Below are 20,048 nucleotides of genomic sequence, written 5' to 3'. Positions count from 1 at the left end.
TCTTTTACGACGGGTTTTGAGAATTCCGACGTTCTCTGCACGATATTTTTTTTGTTGGGCCAGGATTCGCTCTCTGTTCCTTGAATAATATTTTTTGTGGTAGGCCTTTTTACAGACGACTTTCTGGTCATTCCCTGACAATTGATTGGAGCAAGTCATCTTGCATGTGTAGCGTCTTACAAATAGTGACTAAAACCCTGGAGTAACACACTCTTATAAGAGGCACATGGCTAATTCAGGTCTGTTCTTCTACTTCCTCTACGTCATCATCGTCGGGGAGTAATTTCTTCCGCATTAGTCTGTTTAGCGGGAATTTTCGTTTCGCCACCGCCGACTCGGCCGCTTCGTCAAAATCCATGTCGTCTTCCTCAATAAAGCGTCGAAGAGTCTTCATGACTTTACGGTGTATTGCGTCGAGTTTGATACGGTGAGTCCATTTTAGACGCTCTAAGTAAGTCCTTCGTAGCCTTCTTCTACTTACAGGTAATAGGGCATTAAAAGCAGCATTTTCGGCATAGTTTTGGGATTTTCCCTTATCCAGGAACTGCTGGACCTCTTTCAGGTAGATTTCTTTGAGATCTTCCCCGACGTTTTGACGTAACGGACTCCACGGATCCGGTTCATCGTCGTCCGCTTCCACTTCCTCTTCCTCTTCGGAGCCGCTACTATCCTCCTCTTCTTCCTGTTCCTCTTCAGGCTCCTCTTCATCCACCTCCTCTTCCTCTTCTACGTTTTCATCATTGTTATCTTCTACGGGACCAAAAATATCTGTTGAACGATCATCCATGATTCTCGTCGACCTGCACCCAAGACAACGTGTTTCAAATCGAGCCGAGTCGATTAAACTGATGTTTAATATACCATTTTGGGCAATAATCAGACATCCTCTCTCTTTCTTCGATGCCAGCGCGGGTATCCTTCGTGCGTCATAAGGTGACTAAACACGCGTTTCCTGTCATCACTGGCGGGATGTAAATCCAGGACCGTGTACCCAAACGGTCGTTCGGTCACTTTTTGACACGCGTCCATCATGTCTTGCCAGCAAGAGGGAAAAGCTTGAAGCAGTAAATTCTTCATCCCTAATTGATCTCTTGGATTTTTGAAGGCTACGATGTAGTGGGCGTTCCTGGAAATACTCTTGGCGTATTTCCCTGGTGGAAACATGTCTTGGCACAAGTACAACACGGTGATATTTTGATGATGAGAGTGTTTGGTGAATAGGTCTAGCAACGCTTTGTCCTCACCTCCCTCTGCCATCAGATCGTCCAGTACGAGTAGTCCACCCTTCGGAAACCATGACTTGAGATGGTCTGACTCTGGAATCCCTTCGTGAAATTGCACACCAGCGTCTTCCATGTCTCTAAATCCGTCTTGCCACGCCCCGTAACAACAATGAATCGTAGTGGGGGGGGTTTACAAACAATTCTTCCAAGTGATCCAAGAGTAACGATTCGGTAAAAAAGTCTTGCCACAACCAGAAGGGCCCACGATCAAAATACTGGAGGGTGTCTTGAACCGAAACGCTTCTCCCATTTCTATTCTACTAGGGATCCCATGGTGCTTTTCGGTAGGAAATGTGATATTTGGGACATCTCGTGTCTTTTCCGATCCACTGCTTTGACAACTATGTTTTTCGTGACGAATTCTACTGTCTGCACGAGAGAATTGTCTATGACAATATCGACAATAAAGGGACATGACTCCTTGCTAGTTTGACTCAAAATGAATTGAGGCAGTTAATGCCTTAGTTTTATACATGATTAATGATGGAGTTGACGAGTGTGGTGGAGGTGGTCGCGGCGATGGTGGTGGTGGTGGATGCGGTGGTGGTGGTGTAGGTGGTGGATGTGGTGGTGGTGGTGGCGGTGGTGGTGGTGGTGGCGGTGGTGGTGGTGGTGGTGGTGGTGGTGATGGTGAATGTGGTGGATGTGGTGGTGGATGTGGTGGCGGCGGATGTGGTGGTGGATGTGGTGGTGGATGTGGTGGTGGATGTGGTGGTGGATGTGGTGGTAGTGGTGGTAAATGTGGTGCTGGTGTAGGTGGTGGTGTAGGTGGTGGATGCAGTGGTGGTGGTGTAGGTGGTGGATGTGGTGGTGGTGGTGGTGGATGTGGCGGTGGCGGTGGTGGCGGTGGTGGCGGTGGTAGTGGTGGATGTGGTGGTGGGTGTGGTGGTAGTGGTGGTAAATGTGGGGCTGGTGTAGGTGGTGGTGTAGGTGGTGGATGCAGTGGTGGTGGTGCAGGTGGTGGCGGTGGTGGTGGTGGTGGTGGTGGTGGCGGTGGTGGCGGTGGTAGTGGTGGATGTGGTGGTGGGTGTGGTGGTAGTGGTGGTAAATGTGGTGCTGGTGTAGGTGGTGGTGTAGGTGGTGGATGCAGTGGTGGTGGTGTAGGTGGTGGATGTGGTGGTGGTGGCGGTGGTGGCGGTGGTGGTGGTGGTGGTGGTGATGGTGGTGGTGGTGGTGGTGATTGTGAATGTGGTGGTGGTGGTGGATGTGGTGGTGGTGGCGGTGGTAAATGTGGTGGTGGTGGTAAATGTGGTGGTGGTGTAGGTGGTGGTGGTGGTGGTGGATGCAGTGGTGGTGGTGTAGGTGGTGGATGTGGTGGTGGTGGCGGTGGTGGCGGTGGTGGCGGTGGTGGCGGTGGTGGTGATGGTGGTGGTAAATGTGATGGTGATGGATGAGGTGGTGGTGGTGGTGGTAAATGTGGTGGTGGTGGTGGTGGTGGATGCAGTGGTGGTGGTGGCGGTGGTGGTGGCGGTGGTAAATGTGGTAGTGGTGGTGGTGGTGGTGTAGGTTATGGATGTGGTGGTGGTGGTGGTGGCGGTGGATGAGGTGGTGGTGGTGGATGTGGTGGTGGTGGTGTCGTAAAAGATGGTATGAAAACAACAAAGAACGACTCGCCCGCAGCCAGAGAGCCTATTGTCAACAGAACAAGGAGCACATCAGAAATTACCGAAGACAATACTGTGAAAACAACAGGGAACGGATCAACGAATATTTGAGACGTTATTATGCCAAGAATAAGGAACGGATCAGGCAAAGACTTCATGACCAAAAGCAAAGAAAACTACGGCGGAATATCGTGCGTTTTGGGGCCAGGGACCAAGAGTCTGTGAAACTCGAAACGATGTTTAGTTCCCAACACTTTGTAACCGGTCAAGACTTTAAGAGTTAAAATTATAATCAATTCTTTCTTTTGAGTTATTATTCAATAAATGTTGTAAAGACTTATAACAATTTTATGCTTATAACAATTTAATGACATTACTGTGCGGTATAACCCCTATCCCCCGACTTCTCATTGATTCTTGACCACGTGATATCGCGTACTCCCCATCCCCCATCCTCTCATTGGTTGTTAACCACGCGACATTGTTTATTGTTTTGTGAATACCCGTTTATAAGTCAATCGGTCTTGAGAGAATTCATTTTACTTGTGACAACGTTCAGCACACGTCTTCTTTTCTAAGCGTAACATTCTTTCCTGTCTTCGTGGCTATGGAGTTGAGCGATTGCTAGTTGTGTGACGCTTTGAAGGAAAGGACTATATTTGATGTAAGTGATTTATTTTGGCGCTATTGGAAACCCGCTTAGACAGCTATAATTGTTGAATTAGGAGCGATTTGCAGTGTTTGTAAATGAAGTTAAATCTTTACTTCAAGCGCGAAACGTTTGTTTGAAATTCCTTTGATTTTATTCTCAAGGGTTAAGATACAGTCTATCATGATTTCAGCTTCTAAACATGTGCTTTTCGGTTTTAATTTATTCCATGTTTCATCTCTGACTAATTATGTTAATTCTTCAATGGTCGCCCAAAATGCCTTTTGTTTGTTCAAGATTCCTTTGAATGATGCTTTTCTCAAGGGAACAGTCGAGATCAAGGAGTTAAGATTTTATTGCAAACTGCCATTAGCAATTCATTTTTACTTGAAGCATTTCAATGGTATTTTTTTCTTCTCACCTTTTAGCCTATAAATTTTTGTCTTCGCTTATTATTCGCTACTCGTCAAAGATTGCATTCACGCTAGATCAAATTATTTCTGTTGCATTTCTTTCATAGTGTTATCTGATTTGAGACACAATGACCAGCTTTCTGTAATTTTAGCGCAAACGTTTTGGACATTAAAGTTCATTTGAAAAATTGTGTGATGACGATAGAAACCAGTCTTTTTACTCGATCAACATGGCAATGACGTCATATCTTTTAATATTAGCGCAAAAGTTTTGATATTAAAGTTCGTGACATTTGACATTGTGTGATGTTTGGTTTAATACTCTCCTTAACCGAGGGGGACTGGGGAAGCCCATCGGACCTTCGTCGTTTAGGACCACAGGACACTGTAAGTATCGAGTTTAAAGTTGCATGACAATTTTGCGTGGCCCTAGCGTGATTTGTGTCGCCATGGAAATCCGTGAGACCGATCCCAGTCCTCCGTCGAGGCTGGTGGGCTGTTTTCCAACATGGCCGACTTTCGTGGGCGCCGCCATCTTGAATTCTTAATTCGGCTCCTGATTGGCTGAAATTTGTGGCGGCCATCTTGGATTTGGAAAACAATAGCATCCATTGTTCTTAATTCGACTCCTGATTGGTTACCGCTCATATAAGTGTCTATTACTACTAGCTATTACTATTACTATTACTTTTACTATTACTACTACTATTACAATAGCATCCATTGTTCTTAATTCGGCTCCTGATTGGCTGAAATTTGTGGCGGCCATCTTGGATTTGAAAAACAATAGCGTCCATTGTTCTCCAAACAATAGCCTATTGTCTTTCTCGGCTCCTGATTGGTTACCGCTCATATAAGCCACCATTACTACTAACGCCAAGAACCTAAATAACTGGCAGGGTCTCAATGTCAGATCTGCATGTTTGTGGTCAAGCCATAGTTGTACTGGGAGGGTCCAACTGGCAGTGCTTGCGTCCTTGTGTTGTTAATCAGCAAATAATTCTCTTGGAACCACGAGGACAATCGCCAATGACCATCACTAACCACAAATTCAAGAGTCGTGGGTGAGACGTCCAGACGCGTGCACAGTTGTTTCCTCTGCGTATAACCTCACAGACAAATCCCGTACAGAGTAATTCAAGTCATTTATAAAGATATCAAACAACAACGGCCCGAGGAGGGACCCTTGAAGCATTTCATCACTTTCTGTCTGCGACCCACTCAACAGATAGGATGACATCTCAGTCGGAGAGAAGCCATAATCTTTTTTTTTTTCGACTTTAGGAGGTTATGGTTAATAGAACCCAATGCTTTGGACAGATCCACTGCCACAGCCATAACAGCCTACCTGTTGTCCAGACTCCGCCTCCAGTCCTCAGTCATTTTCAAGAGTGCAGTCCAACAGCAGTGTTGCTTCAGGAATCCAGACAGATTATGAGAAAGGTGCGCGTGGAAAGCGACGTACAGCTGGTCAAATACGACTTTCTCATACACCTTGGAGATGGCAGTAGCTAGGAATGGAAACGGGGCGATAATTTTCTTTGCGAAGTATACAAAAGGGATAGATTTAAAACTGACTCTATCCTGGACATCAGGATTCGCTGCAAACCGACAGAAACCTTTCAATACACGCATTTCACCCCATGCCACCACCGGGTGTAACTGAACGAGATTTTATCAAAGGTGAAGCAAGAAGACTCCTTAGAACAAACTCTTCACAAACTACATTTGAAGAGTGCCTCTCAAACTTCAAACTGTGCTTCAAAACGCGTGGATATCCCAATTAATCATAAAAATTACAATTTCCTCGATTGTGACTGGTTTGGACAACTCCTATTTTCCCCTAATTCACTTGCCAAGTTGTCATCGGACAGTTTGTTATTGGACAGTTTTTGTTATCGGACAGTTCAATAAGCCAATCACATTCAAAGTTGTAGTTTAATCCAACCAATCACATTCAAAGTTGTAGTTGTGTGCGTGCGTGCGCGCGCTTCGAAGACACAAGGTCGGCTCTCCAACAAAGAAAAAGGACTCAAAAGGAAGTTTTGCCATTTGTCACGACAAATCATCCAGGGGTATGTGGCCTAAAAAATATTTAATGAAAACTGGGTTACAACACAAAATCCCTTATTATATCACACAAGAGAGGCAAATCTCTGAAAGATGAGCGAAAATCTAGTTGAAGGCTAAAATGCATCGCTGCCACAATTCACAAGGGGCGTCCGGTAGTCCTATTATTACCTTTTGTTTCCTCCATATTGCTGTCTTCTATGTTAAGTGAGCCCACAATTTTAAAACATGCACTAAAAAAGAAGTTGAGGATGAAAAAAAAAATCGCCAATAAAATGGATGAAAAACAGAAGTCGCCGATAAAAAAAAATAATCGTGGATTAAGAAAAGTCTTAGATGAAAAACAGAAGCCTTGGATGAAAAACAGAAGTCGCGGGTAACAAACAGAAGTTGTGAATGAAAAAAAGTCGATGTTAAAAAAAGAGTCAATGTCCCTTCCATCGTACTACTAGTGAAATGTGGTCCTCAAATTACAATCGAGCAATCCACTACTAAGTTCAATAAAAAGTCGCGTATCGAGAATAGCTCGTGAATAAAAACACGTCGCGAACCAAAAGAAGTCCGTAGAGTACTCTCGCGAGAGCCTGCTCGCGGGCTAATAAAGTTAGTTACTTGTAAAAAAAAAAACACCCTGATTTGATGATGTAATTGAGGTATAAATAATTGCGAATTTTCCTTTGGCAACCTTGAAACCATCTGGTTAAAAGTTTCATAAGTTAAAAATTGTTGACGACGTTTCGACGTTCGCTTGATGTCATTTTATAAGTCAAAGATGAATAAAATTGTGTGCGTATATAAATATAATAGAATTCGTAGTATAAATGTGGCGATGCACGCACAGTCACGTAAACGGTTTGGCGCGAATAGAGACTTTTTAAGTGTTAATACAAGTTTCAACTCCTTAATGAGGAGCGTCTCGAAAATTAGGTAATCAAATTTCGATCTGCACTTTTTCAAGACGGAGAATTGTTTATCCTCTAAAGTAGACTTAGACAGACCATGGTCCTCTATATACCTTCCGATTGCTGAATAATTTGTGCTCGCTAATGCATTGGTGTTAATGTCGTGTTGTATACCCGACATAATCTTCGTCGCACAGATTACATTCAAATTTATAGACCATGCATTGGTTGTTAACAATAGGGGCGAGGACTTGACCGATCTTCTTGCTCTGAAAACAGGTTTATCTTGGACTCCAACGTTAACCTAAGCGAACGTCGAGACGTCGTCGAAAACTTTTCAACTTTTTAACCTTTTAACGAGATCATTTAAGGTTGTCAAAACATTTTTCACAATTATTTATAGTTAAATTACATAGCAAACCTCTTCTTCTACGATTTGATAATGAACAATAATTTGAATTCGCGCTGACCCCTCGCTGACCTTGCATACGGCTGGTGCGCCTGAAATTTGAATTGACCAATCAGGATTCAGCAGGCGGGAAAAACTTTACTGTCCTGGCGTCAATGTAAGTTAACAGAAAAGGCATTGAAATCAGGCAACTTTTCTCACTGGAGATGGCATTAAATATTCACGAAAATGGATTGCAATTCTCAAAACCATATCAGTTTGTAAAAAGTGAAAAATATGAACATAGGCGTTCGGGCACCTTCGAACTTGAGGGGGCGGTGACCTTATTGCCCGAAAAAAAATTACATAGTGCCCGAAAGAGTGTGTTGTACAAGCGCACTCAAATCGCAGTAAAAACAAAAACGTTCACAATTCTCACGTCTAATGAAACTATTATCCAGGGGTTTCAGTAACATTAGTTATAAGCGGCCACTGAAGGTGTAATAGGCGGCTGTGACCACTAAAGGGGCGGTAAGGCCTCTTTCCCTTAAGGGGGTTCTTGAGGCATGCTCCCCCAGAAAAGTTTGAAATTTAGAAGCTCGGAAATGTGATTTCCAGCGTTTTGGGCATCAAAAAGCATGCTGTTGATGGGTATTTTTATTGACCACAAAGCAGGATTTTTTTGACAAACTAATAATTTTTTAATGCAAAGAGGTGCATTTTGAATACCTTTCTAGGCAGATATCTCGCAGTGACACTTGATATTCACTTAAGCAGTAATTTCTTTGAAGTCCTTTCTTAAAACAAATACAACTTCTCTGTTACTCATTCAAATGTACCAACATGGCAAAAAACTGATTTTTAACTCTTCAGAAAAAAATGAAATGAGATAAACTTTACAACAAAATTCTTTCTACTAATATTCTTACAAAACCAAACTTCATTTTCAACTTTTCATTGATTCTCCCATGCTTCATTATTAAGTTATTCAGTAATCATAAAATAATGAAAATTTAAATCATATTATTAAATCATTCAGATGTCCTAGGTATCCTGAGATGAACAGTGATAACACTGATCGGCGAGCACAAACAACATGTACGCTATTTCCTTGGAACGTTTAGTTTGCCCGCTTTTTTGTAGAATTTCAGTGGTCGTCGTTGTTGTTGTATTTGCTTTTTTTTATTAATATCATTTTTATTTTCATTAATGAAATCCAAACAGTTGGCGGTAAGAGATCCTACAGGCGGCGGTAGACCGCCGGTAACCGGCTTTTATTGAAACCCCTGATTGTCATTCCAAAATTACAGTGGAGACCCGATTTTTCGAACCCCAAGGGAAACGAAAATTGTTCCGAAAAATCAGCTATTTCGAGAAATCGGGGATAAAATTATAGTATTCGAGTAAGGAGAGGGAAACGACTTTTGGTTCGAGTTATCGGGAGGTTCGAAAAAATGAGGTTTCGCGAAATCGGGATATCACTGTAGCTATTTTGAAACCTCGGATACTCTGTGGCCTCGATCGAGAGCCTAGTAAAATCAGAAACTTATAAAAGAAATAGTAATTTCTCCCTCGTACGAGAAGTTCAAGAAAATTTAAAACGGCTCTTTGTGGAGCCATTGAAAACGGCTCTTTTCAGAGCAACCACAAAAACAAAAGTCTAGGTCTTAGTTTGCTTTGGTTCTGTCATTGTTTTGTTGATGGAAGTAATATCCATCTCGTGGATTTCCACGATACACATTTAAACGATATATGGCTTTTTCAAAACAGATTTCCTGGATCATTAGATCATTTGACCTTAATTCCGTTTTGAGAAGGCAAACGTCAGAGAAAGTAGCCTACAAGCCTGGCTTTGATTACCTTTTAGAATGTTTTCTCCCAAGTACTTTTGCCCGAATCATTAGCGTTCTGCCTGAAAAATTTCAAAAATTTCTGTAAGTAGGGGTGCTTCAGCCCCCCTCGTCCCCCCGGCCCGTACGCCTGTGAATATGAAACATTTTGTGTCTTCAAGCTTCCAATTTGGCGCCAAACATGGGTCGTCGAGTGTCGCAAGGTAGGGTAATAGTTGTGTTATTTTAAACAAAATATTCTGTTCCTCGTCAAATTAAACCCGGAATTCTTAACTATTAGAAGAGGCCAAAGCAACTTGCCTTTATTTTTGTTAGATTCGAAGAAAAAACTATTATCGTGTCGTTTCGTTAGGACAGCTAAGTTTTGATTGCCGCTCGTACTACGGGCGTAGCCGCCGTATGCAAGGGACGTTTTACAGTCAAGTAATAAGATTCCTTTGCTCCCATTGGTGTGGGGCGCAAAAATGACCAATGAAAGAAGCCAACCTCGTTCCCAGGCTCTCTCTCGCCTCTGCCTGCCTTGGTCCCAACTTGGTTCAACGCATTCTCGTCCCCATAGCCCCCTTAGCCGGCAAGGCCTTGTCAAGGCCCTGCCGGCTAAGAGGAGCGAAAAGGGCTGTGGGGACACAGGAAGCCCTAACATCCGTTTAGAATATGGATAAAAGATTACCCTACCTTTATCGCGCGTGTTTTGTGTTTTGTGGCGGTCATTTTGAATTTTGTTTAAATACGCGGTCTGCTAGTGCGAGGTCTGGAACCGAAATTACGGAAATCGCTCGGAGCCTGCTCGGAGCTCTAAGAAAATGACAAGGAATGAAACTAAAATGGAAGTCTGCTACGGGCGCATAATTTTCCTCTTTTGCTTAACTGTAGTTTTTAACTAGTCTATTCTAAGTCGAGAAAAAATTTTCACTACCTGACTGACACGTACACTATCTTTGTTAAATTAAGTCTTACTTCAACTTCTGTACTCACCATTCCATTATTTCAAATTTGTTTGTCGACTCAATGTTGATTCTTTCACATACCACTTCCTCTGCAGCGACGACAGCTGAATCATTTTTCAAGACATTTGTAACAATCGTCTTTTCAATAGGACATTATTGGTCCGCCATGTTGCAGCTCTTTGAACGCGTGGTCACGAAACTCGCATTTTCGACTTCCGGTCTCTTTTTCACATCTCATTTCCGTTCCCGCTAACTGGCAGAGACATACGACGAAAGCTAGTCAGAAGTTTCATCTCTTATGACTTTATTACCGTCGGTGAGCAATCGGATCCTCCGAGAATTTGCGAATTTTCCTGCCCGTCCCAGACTTCCGTAATTTCGGTTCCAGACTTCGCACTAGCACACCGCGTATTTAAACAAAATTCAAAATGGCCGCCACAAAATACAAAACACGCGCGATAAAGGTAGGTTAATCTTTTATCCATATTCTAAACGGATGCGAGGGCTCCTTGTGTGGGGACGAGAATGGGTCCAACGACACTGGTAGGGGAGAGAGAGCCTGGAACGAGATTGTCAAAGATCTTGGTACTTTTAGACAGCGGATGACGTGAAGTCCACTTTCCTGTTCATGTAACATCCACGTGGCTTTCGCAGAAATAACTCTACACGACACTCTACACGTGATACTGAAAATCCAACATGGAGGGGAAGGCATCTTTTATTCCGCCGGTCATAGAAGATAATCCCGATGGTTGGGGGCCTTGTTCCATTCCAACTGCGTTCAAAGACATACCTTATCAACCATTTTCCAAAGGAGATCGTCTAGGCAAGGTAAAACCTCTATTAGCTAGGTTTTTATAGAGTGTCGGAAAAATTAGGAAAACCAGCTGGGAAATTATGCCACGTTGGTTTTCGGAGTTTGTCGCACAACTTAACTTATTTCCTATGCATAACTTAACTTATTTCCGGATTAAACTTTTTAATTCACTTGGGTTTTAGTATTATAAATTAAGAACCGTTTGTTAAGGCAGGAATAAAAATAAACTACACTGCTATAAACTGGCCAATCGGGCCATGTAACGTTACAGTATCTCGAAACGTAAAATACGTAAAAGTAAAATATAGAGGAGCCTCTACATAACGAAGTCCTCGGTGTAATGAATAATATCCCTGTGGCCAATGGTAAAATAAATGGAAAAGAACCTCGATACAACGAAACTTCACTATAATGAACATGTTTTGCCAGTCCCTTGGCCTTGTTTTATATCGAGGTTCCACTGCATGTGGGAAAGAACCTTGATACAGCAAAACCTTGGCCTTTTGTCATATCATCATCGCACTGTACTTGATTTGATGAAACATTCTCTGGTCGCATGTGCTTAGCAACATACCAAGTCTGTTCATCAGGTGATGAAATGATTTCAGAATTCTCTGGAAACAAATGACTCTTCAAAACCAACCTAGATTTGAAAAATTTTTTAAGCAAATGTTTAGCCTGTTAGAAAACCACATTTACTTGTGTTAAATACAGAACATGCTTAGCGGCAAAGTTAACAATGTGCCTAGATCATCAAAATGAACAATTTGGGTCACTGAAAACTGTGAACAACTTGAAAGCCAAAAACGTCCTGTGTTCAGATTTAAAGGCTAGATTGTAGAAATACTGGGCCACTCATTTACATCTCATTGAATTTGAATGGTTCCTTTTGTTTCTTTGTGCTTCATTCTTAGAAGCTTTGAAAGATATGTCAATAAGTGGCCTGGTATTGTAAAATAGCTCCAATTTAAACATGAAATTGTGAACTCTTCTCCTCAATACATTTTTGTTTTTTTTGGTACAATAACATGGTTTGTATTAACCTATATTAAGGGCTGGGCATCGGTCAAATTGACGAGGATGATTTTGCGAGGATGATTTTGCCTGGCCTGGTTTGACCACCTACAGTACCGCTTAGAACTAAGCAAACATCGAACGCACATTCTAAATGAACCCCTAACGCGAAAAAATGTCCCACTCGTTTTTGCCAACACGTTAGGACCATGCGTTTTTGACAACGTGTTAGCCTTTGTTATTCATAACCACTATTCCTTTTGTGACACATTGTCATGGTGAACAAAGCACAAATTCAGTTCAAAACAAACACGTGATATGTAAATCCGTCCAAAGTGAAATTCAAATCAAAACACAGCAAATTAACAAGCGCAGTTGAAAATTTGACCGTTGGCAATACAGCTTTGTACTGCTACCACTGAAATAAGGCGCCTTGATGTTGACAAGATGATAAACAAATTTGAGCACTTTCATTGCAAACCATCGCAAGTAGACTGAAACTTTGAACTCGCTCAGCAGAATGTGACAGCTAGGGTCATGACATGTTTATTATTTCAAGGTGTACGCTTTCATGCCTTCTGTTGAGTGGCTTGAGTATAACTGTAACTTGCTTTGATACTAAATATGTGGCACCAGTTTTAATTATCGATTGTTGGTTCACCTTCTTGATTATTCCGCATACCACAGAATGACAAAACCATCTTACAGCTTGTCTGAAACTCGGAGACGTGTGTCTCTGGCATTAAAAACTCGGTTGCCTTGTGAAAACATAACTCTGTTCCCAAACCAATCGTGGCATTCATACTCACTGGAAATTTCACTGTATCAGATGGAAATAATGACATACATGCACTGATAGTAATTATGCAAATTGCGACAAAATTAACAACAGATTGAAAGCTAGACAATTTCAAGTAACCCAGCGCCTGATATGCAACCTAACTGAAGAAAGTTGTACGTCTGTAAATTACATGTACGCTAGAAGGAAAAAACCTTCTTGTGCCCTCCAAGGTAAACCACCAAAGAATTAAAGTTAGAGCTTACAGTACCGGTCAAAGGGATTGCAGCACCTACATGCGTGTAAAATGCGTGTAGTCTGTGTGTAGTATTCGTGGACAGTGTGTGGATGGTGTTACATGCATTTGCGTGTAATTTTACGCAAATGTGTGTATTTTAATTGGAGCAAGAAACCTTTGTTATTCATACATGCAGTTGCATGTATTTTGCAAAACAAAAAGCCACTACTAACTTGTATTTGAAACATGCGACTTTCAATGTTCACAACAAAAAGTAAATTTAAAAGCCGACAAGCATTGCTAAATTACTGGACTAGCTCGAGCACCTATCAAACAAATACTCTTTCTTAATCTGTAGCAGTCCACACTTCTGCTTAACATCCAGGGTCCGAAATTAACTTTTTTAGGCAGGTGCCAACTGGCAACTGAATTTTTGAGTTATTTTTTTACAAAAAAATACCTCTTAGTCGGCACGTCGAGTATGTTACAGGTCAATGGGTGGGTGAGTGAGTGAGTGAGTGAGTGAGTGAGAGATGTATGTATGTCACACCAATCAGATTGGATCTACTATAAACAGCCAATCAAATTTCTTGTTGTAAAGGTAAATGGTATGTGAGAAGATCTGATCCCGATAAAGTTCAGAATGGCCGTATTCATTCTTCTATAAAAGAGGAGGAAGCATTCATATATTGGGTTTACTTCAACATTTTCTGTGGGTTAGGCTGAGGATTTTAGTTAAATGAACGAGATGAGCCTTGAGGTTTGAAACAGTTCATGAGTTCGTAGTATGCAAATGCAACGAGATATTTTTATTTTTAGTTAAAGGTAACTTGATACTTTTGTTTTTCACAAGGAGTAAATTCAATTAGAGGTCACGAATCGTCACTTCTAGTTCTTAGGACATGTTTTAGAGGGGACGAGACTTTAGATTTGAAACAGTTCTAACATTCACAATAGTAAGTGCGGGTAACGATTGTTTCGTTCTTGTTGCATGCAAATATAACAAGGTATTTTTGTTTTTAAGTTACAAAGTGTAATGTGACACTCTTGTTTTTCACAAGGAAGTAAATTCAATTAGAGCGGTCACCACTCTTTCCCACGAGATGTTTGCTATCTTTAGTAACAAATGGTAACTTAACACTTTTGTTTTTTATATGGGAGTAAATTCAATTAGAGCTGACAAGTTATCGGCTATTGTTTCCAGGATATTAAACAAAAAAGCTTTCATTTCTGGACGGTTTTTATGTCTCTGCAATAGCAGTTTAATAGTTTTATTTCATGACATTCATTTCAGTCCGATATTTTTTAAGGTAAAAAGTATGAAAACTGTTCAAATGTTCTTTGAAGACTGTGCGGCACCAAGTGAAAGTGCAATTTAATTAAATCAGACTTTCAATGTGTCAGAGGTTTTTTTCTCTTTCTTTCTATTTCTGGTGAAGTTGTGTTGTGTTGTGTTGTGTGCAAAGGTAAACTTACATTTCATATAAAATGCGAAAAAGTCCCTAAATTAACTTGAGTATTTTTGAGCAAAAATTCCTCTTGGGGGTTGGAAGGGTTTTGTGATCGCTGAGTGAGGGAGTTATGCATGTGTGTGTGTCACACCAGGTTGTATCAAAGAACGAATCAAATTGCCTGTTAGAAAATAAGATGGTGTCTACATTAATCTGGAGACCTGTCGGATTACTGTAGTTTGTTCAGTGAAACATTTTATGGCTTACTATTTAGCTATCTTACCATGACCGATGTAGCATCGCAACCAAAGAAAAACTGTAAAATTAATCAAATCATTACTGTACCATGAATGCTCCTATCTCTGACACTTCACACAAAAAAATAACTCTTGCACGCCTTGCATGCCTATGTTTTTTTTCAGTTGCCATAGGGAAAAATTTGGTCGCCAAAAAGTGTCAATAAAATTTTTCCTTCGCAGCAAAACACAAACCAAAATTTTTGGTAGCCAGATGGAAAATTCAGGTCGCCAATTTTTCTTTTAAGAATCAGAACGAAGAGAATGCATTTGGGGCCTCAATGTTGATTTTTCCTCTAACGAATAAGATTAAATACAAACACGCTGATCATTTATACACCTACCACTGAAAAACCATGACGAACGAATCGAATGCTGGCCATATATTGGCTGCCAAATGTTTCAAGTCAACTTTATACCTTTTCTTGTCTCTACCTTTAGGAGAAGAAATGTACCCGACTGAAAAACTGGCGTTTGGTTCTTTGCTCTATGTTCAAAACGATCTTTCCTTTCGCGTTCTGTCAAGACCACCCATGAAAATTTGTGTTTCCATTGGGGGTAGAAACTTGCGTTTAGCTGACGACTTTTTGATTGGATGGTTTCCTCCCCGTCCATCTTGGCACATTTTTCCGTTCTTGCTGGCAAAATATTTGCAATGGATGTCATCAGGAATCAAACCAGTGCTGAAATCATCTTTTGACCACTTTGACAGACGCCCAGAGAATATCTAAATCTTCAACTAATCTCTCCGCAGATGTTCTGTCTCCACTTTGTAATAAATTATGGAAAGATTTCAGAACATCTTTGGACACCCCATTGACTGGATAAATATTCATGACCAAAGAATGCACTGCCTCTTGCACCCGCAATACGTATGTTACGGGAAACCACTGAAGAAACATGACGGCAAGGCTTTGCACTGATCGTGACTGTGAAACATTGTGGTAGATTTATAATAACAGGAAAATTGGTTTTATACTTCAAAAGCAGTGGAAAGGTAAAAAGTGACCAATTGGCGGGTGCCTTTGAATTTTATTTTAATCGATTTGGCTGAAAATCAAAGTTATTGTTTGTATAATTATCGTGGCATGAAATAGTTAATCGCCCGCTGGCGACCAGTTGTGAAATTCTGGTCGCCAGTGCAAAATTTTTAGTCGCATTGGCGACCAGGAAAGTGCAATTTCGGACCATGACATCAAAACTTAATTCTTAAAGATCTCTGAGCTTTTGTTTACGTTAAAACACATACGACATATGTCGCAATGTAATGTTTACCCACACAAGAAATGTCATTTTCAACTCCTTGTCCTTCGATAACAATGAAATAGGGATTCAAACAGAAACTTGCGGATTCTCTCTTAATCTTAAACAGTGAAGAAGCGAAATTTTTTTTAACAAAATCTAAGCGAATTCGTTAATTTTCAATTCATCAGATTTGTGTGTAAACCCGCAATGTTTACACCCAGTTCGTTCGATTATTCGGCTTAAGTTACAATACATTTCACTCAGACTACCGATAAGTTAAGTTCGAGAAAAACATTGGGATTTTCATCCGTGGGTTAAGTCCGGTTGACAGATCGTCGCGTGTGTGTATATGTATTTGGCATATGGAATAAAATGAAGCAGTAACTAATTTCAAAACAACTCTCACACTGCACAGGATTTCCGCCTGGGGTAGATTTTGGTCACGTGCTAGGCAACGCTTTTCAAGAAACAAATCGAATTTCATTTTTATTAGATCAGAACAATGTTTTCAGATACAGAACATTTGCTTCTGAGCTATAATGACGAATCTTCAAAGGCTTTTTAAACGTAAAGAAGGATAACTGATGTTCAAAAATTAACTGAAAATGTCAAGCGAAATACATGTATTGTGTTTTGCTGTTATTTCATGTCCGGCAAGCCTCAGTTTGTCAGTCGCTGGTGTCCTTGTTGTTTCTCATGAAAAGAAAAAAAAACACTATGGGAAAAGCTTTTGAACACCGGTTAACTCCAAACGCTTCAGAGCACGAAATATTTTTAATGAATCTTTGGATTGATTTAAAGTACACTGATAGCTGTAATTTAAAATTGAAAGCGACATCATATTTTTATGTTCTGTTATCTCAGTGAATCCTAGCCTAAGCATGCCTGCCTGCCACTGGCGAAGCTTGTTGAAACTACAACGGAAAAATACTTTTACTGTAAAGCGGTAAGTCAGTTTAAGGAAACTGGTCGATTCTATCGGAAACGTTTGATGACCAGAAGCAAGAAGGTAGAATTTTAAGCTGTATCGCTGTGCACTCTAGTACGGTGAATGTTACATGGTAAATGTTTTGTTTTCATTAGACGCACTGTTAATATCTCGTTCTCATTACACGCACTTAATGAGTTCCAGTTGAACGACTGCGAGTAATTTTACACGCAATATTACGTTTACTGCGTGTAGTTACATGCGTGATGTTTGTATATTTGCGTGTAAAGTGCGTGGACACTGCGTGTAATGTGCGAGTAGTACACGTGCTTAACACGCGTGTAATGCTGCACTCCTGTTGACCAGTACTGTATTACAGTGCAGCTCAGATATATCCGAACCAAAATATACGCGTAATTCGCGTCAGCCCAATATGCGTATATGCGTATACATATACGCACATATGCGTATGCATATACGCACATACGCGTATAAAGTATATGCATGTATGCCTGATTAGTATGTATGAGCTAATCTATTGTTTTTTCTTTTCTTAACAGGTCATTGTTGTTTTCAATGGCTTGACAGCTTGCCACAGAGCAAGAAAGAGTTTTCTTTATTTTGAATACGCATATACAGTATATGTGCGTATGCCTTCAGACTAGACTTATTAGCAAAATGTTAGCTGAAACTAACATTTTGCAATTGGGCACTTGACAGAAAATTAACTGACTGAATATTAATTAAAAGAGAGAGTATTTTGCTGTTAAATCGAAAATTTACTGGTTTTTTTTGTCAAATAAAACCGGGCATACTCACTTCAACAATCCCATCTTCATGGAGCAAACACAACCGAAAGAAAGACACAACTTTTCCTTGAAGAAAATTAAAATTAAAAATAATGTGAGCGGCACACCATAGAAACTTCGATAAACAATTCTTTCGTCAGGGAGAGAGTGTTTTACCATTTGAATGAACGGTTTGTGTCAGATACATGTATAACGGGAGATATCATTTTTCCACAAGGTCTTCGGAATGCTTCAAAGTAGCCTTCAAACAGTAAACATCGCGCAAGCGACTTACTGACGCATGCCGAAACACAGAACTTTTCCTTGAAGAAAAAATAACTAAACGCAAGCGACGCACCAGAGAAACTTTGATAAACAAATCTTTGGCTAAAGAAAGAGCATTTTACTGTTTGAATGAATGATTTGTGTCAAATATAACCGGAGATACCATTTTTTCGACTAGGATCTTCAGAACGCTTAATTCAGACAAATAAACATTTTGCAAACGACTTGCTGACATGTGCCGAAACACAGATCTTTACTTGTAAAAACATAAAGTTCACGTGTTAAAATGGGGAATTCAAGCGACTGTTTCAATTTTCTTCCCATTTTTGGTAGCTAAAGATCAAGCAAGTGTTAATAAACGGTAGTTCATCGGTGAATCTGCGAAGTGATCGAAAACTCGAAATATGATAGCTTTCATTGATTGGCATGATCTTTTAACAATATGCAAATTTCGTTTTGAAGCATTTTCATTCCCAGAAATATAATGTCCTTTGTTTGACTAACAATGCTTCACATAAAGAAACCTATGGGAATGTATAACAAAGAGACATATATGTGCGTATACACGCGCATGTGCGCATATATACACACATATGTGCGCATATTGACATACGCGTATACGCAAAATATGTTCGTATAATATCTTTTGTGATGTACATTTGTGGTGCCAAGTTTCAAGAACACTGCTTCAATATTTCTAGAGATATTGTTTATTCAGTATTTTACCATTTTTAGTTGCAAACAATATGACGTCATCACTGATCTAATTTGCATAATAGAAAAACGTCAATATCTCTAAAACAAAAAAAGATATTTCAAAAAGAAAAATGCCATTCTTCTGTATTTTAAAAGGCCTTGCAGATATGAGAAAAATATTTTTCATGTCATATGCACTTTAAAGGAAAAGGTCACTCCAAAAACTGTGTATTTTTTCCATCACCAATGAAAAGTTCACATTGAGTTGAGTTACTCACCGTTGTTTTAGCTTCTGAAGTGGATGTGATCCCAATAAAAAAGAAGTGAAAAGTTCGACACTGGGAGCTGCCATTTTGAAAGGATCTTGAAGGCCATGCCACATATCTGTGACGTCATTCCATCCGAGAGTGTGTTTGATTTTTGAGCTTTGGGATGGCTACTCTTGAAGCCAGAATGTGCTAGTGATTCCACGGGAGATAATAATCAAGTTGAATTGAATGATCGGTTGGAAAATGCTCTGTGGTGTACTTGTGAGAGATGTGCAGCCATACCGATGCAAAGAGAGTGTGTTTGTTGCCGGGAACAGCCGGAGTAGGTCACCAAGATGGAAGGTACATTTTGCAGTACAATTGCAATGGACGCAGTTAGTGGAAGAGCAGGTTTATTTTTAATTGTAAATTGCTCTCAGAATTGAACTGGTGGCTTAAATAAATCCCCAGTTTAGTGCTTTTGATCTGATTTGTCTTCATTTTTATGTTACTAGCAGTTGAATGCAGAGGGAGTTCTGGTATCACAGAAACTGACGAGTTTTCAATGGTGTGTTTAAATCGGGCAGATGCTTTCCACCTCACAAGTCTGTGTTTTTACCTATAAGATTTGGATACTTCTTGCCCGTGCTCGTACGTGTTTGCCTAGGTTTGTTAACACTTATGGACTACGTGGACTCTTGTGAAATACGCAGTGACTTTACATGTAAGATGCGAAGTGAAATCGACGTCTTTGACGTGAAATGTGAAATTGACGACATTCCTTACCAGTACCTAAGACTTTTTGTTAGAATTGTAATGTTGGAATTGTATTGTTGGAAAGCTAAGCATATGTAATAAATTTTGGATAGAACTGAGAAGAAAGTATATTCAACTTTTACATGCGTAAACCAGCGGAGGGAAAATTGACTCAGCAAGTGTTTTTTTTTGTATCTGCAAGTGTGTTTTTAGTGTGTCGCATTTCCTGGCATTGCTACTTGACAAAGCATGTACAGTAAGATTACCGCTTCATTTTTTACCTTAGCACTGCTTTCGTTAGCAACTGTAATTTCTAAAAATAATGTGAATGAAAAAAAAAAAACTGTCCTTAATTAATGATGAATTGTGTTGATAAAATCAAAAACAAATTACAACACATTT

General features: G+C 40.3%; 3 protein-coding genes across 4 annotated transcripts in view; 1 reads left to right on the top strand and 2 right to left on the bottom strand.

Annotated features, from left to right (window-relative positions):
* Positions 1 to 229: 229 nt before the first annotated feature.
* On the bottom strand, positions 230 to 861 carry LOC149112042 (uncharacterized). Its single transcript, XM_089289685.1, has one exon. It carries the CDS (start codon positions 785 to 787, stop codon positions 236 to 238), a length of 552 nt encoding a protein of 183 aa, XP_089145811.1. The 5' UTR covers positions 788 to 861; the 3' UTR covers positions 230 to 235.
* A 13-nt stretch (positions 862 to 874) lies between these two features.
* Positions 875 to 1,824, bottom strand: LOC149112041 (uncharacterized). The gene has a single exon (XM_089289686.1). It carries the CDS (start codon positions 1,354 to 1,356, stop codon positions 877 to 879), a length of 480 nt encoding a protein of 159 aa, XP_089145812.1. The 5' UTR covers positions 1,357 to 1,824; the 3' UTR covers positions 875 to 876.
* Positions 1,825 to 10,756: 8,932 nt separating this feature from the next.
* LOC110047789 (eukaryotic translation initiation factor 3 subunit D-like) overlaps positions 10,757 to 20,048 on the top strand; it is a 91,770-nt gene continuing 82,478 nt past the window's right edge. The window contains exon 1 of one of the 2 annotated variants that reach the window (XM_020753532.2): positions 10,757 to 10,937. In XM_020753532.2, coding sequence (XP_020609191.2) covers positions 10,806 to 10,937 — 132 coding nt within the window. In that variant the 5' untranslated portion in view covers positions 10,757 to 10,805. The remainder of the gene's footprint in view (positions 10,938 to 20,048) is intronic. The other variant, XM_089289678.1, reaches the window with a different exon arrangement.

The sequence above is a fragment of the Orbicella faveolata genome, unplaced genomic scaffold, assembly GCF_042242905.1.
Source record: "Orbicella faveolata isolate gen_17 unplaced genomic scaffold, um_ofav_v1 contig_2, whole genome shotgun sequence".
Classification (NCBI taxonomy): Eukaryota; Metazoa; Cnidaria; class Anthozoa; order Scleractinia; family Merulinidae; genus Orbicella; species Orbicella faveolata.
This window is presented reverse-complemented; position numbering and strand designations above follow the sequence as displayed.

Coding starts and splice junctions, on each gene's coding strand:
- LOC149112041 (XM_089289686.1), bottom strand. CDS start 1,356: ATGGAAGACGCTGGTGTGCAATTTCACGAAGGGATTCCAGAGTCAGAC.
- LOC149112042 (XM_089289685.1), bottom strand. CDS start 787: ATGGATGATCGTTCAACAGATATTTTTGGTCCCGTAGAAGATAACAAT.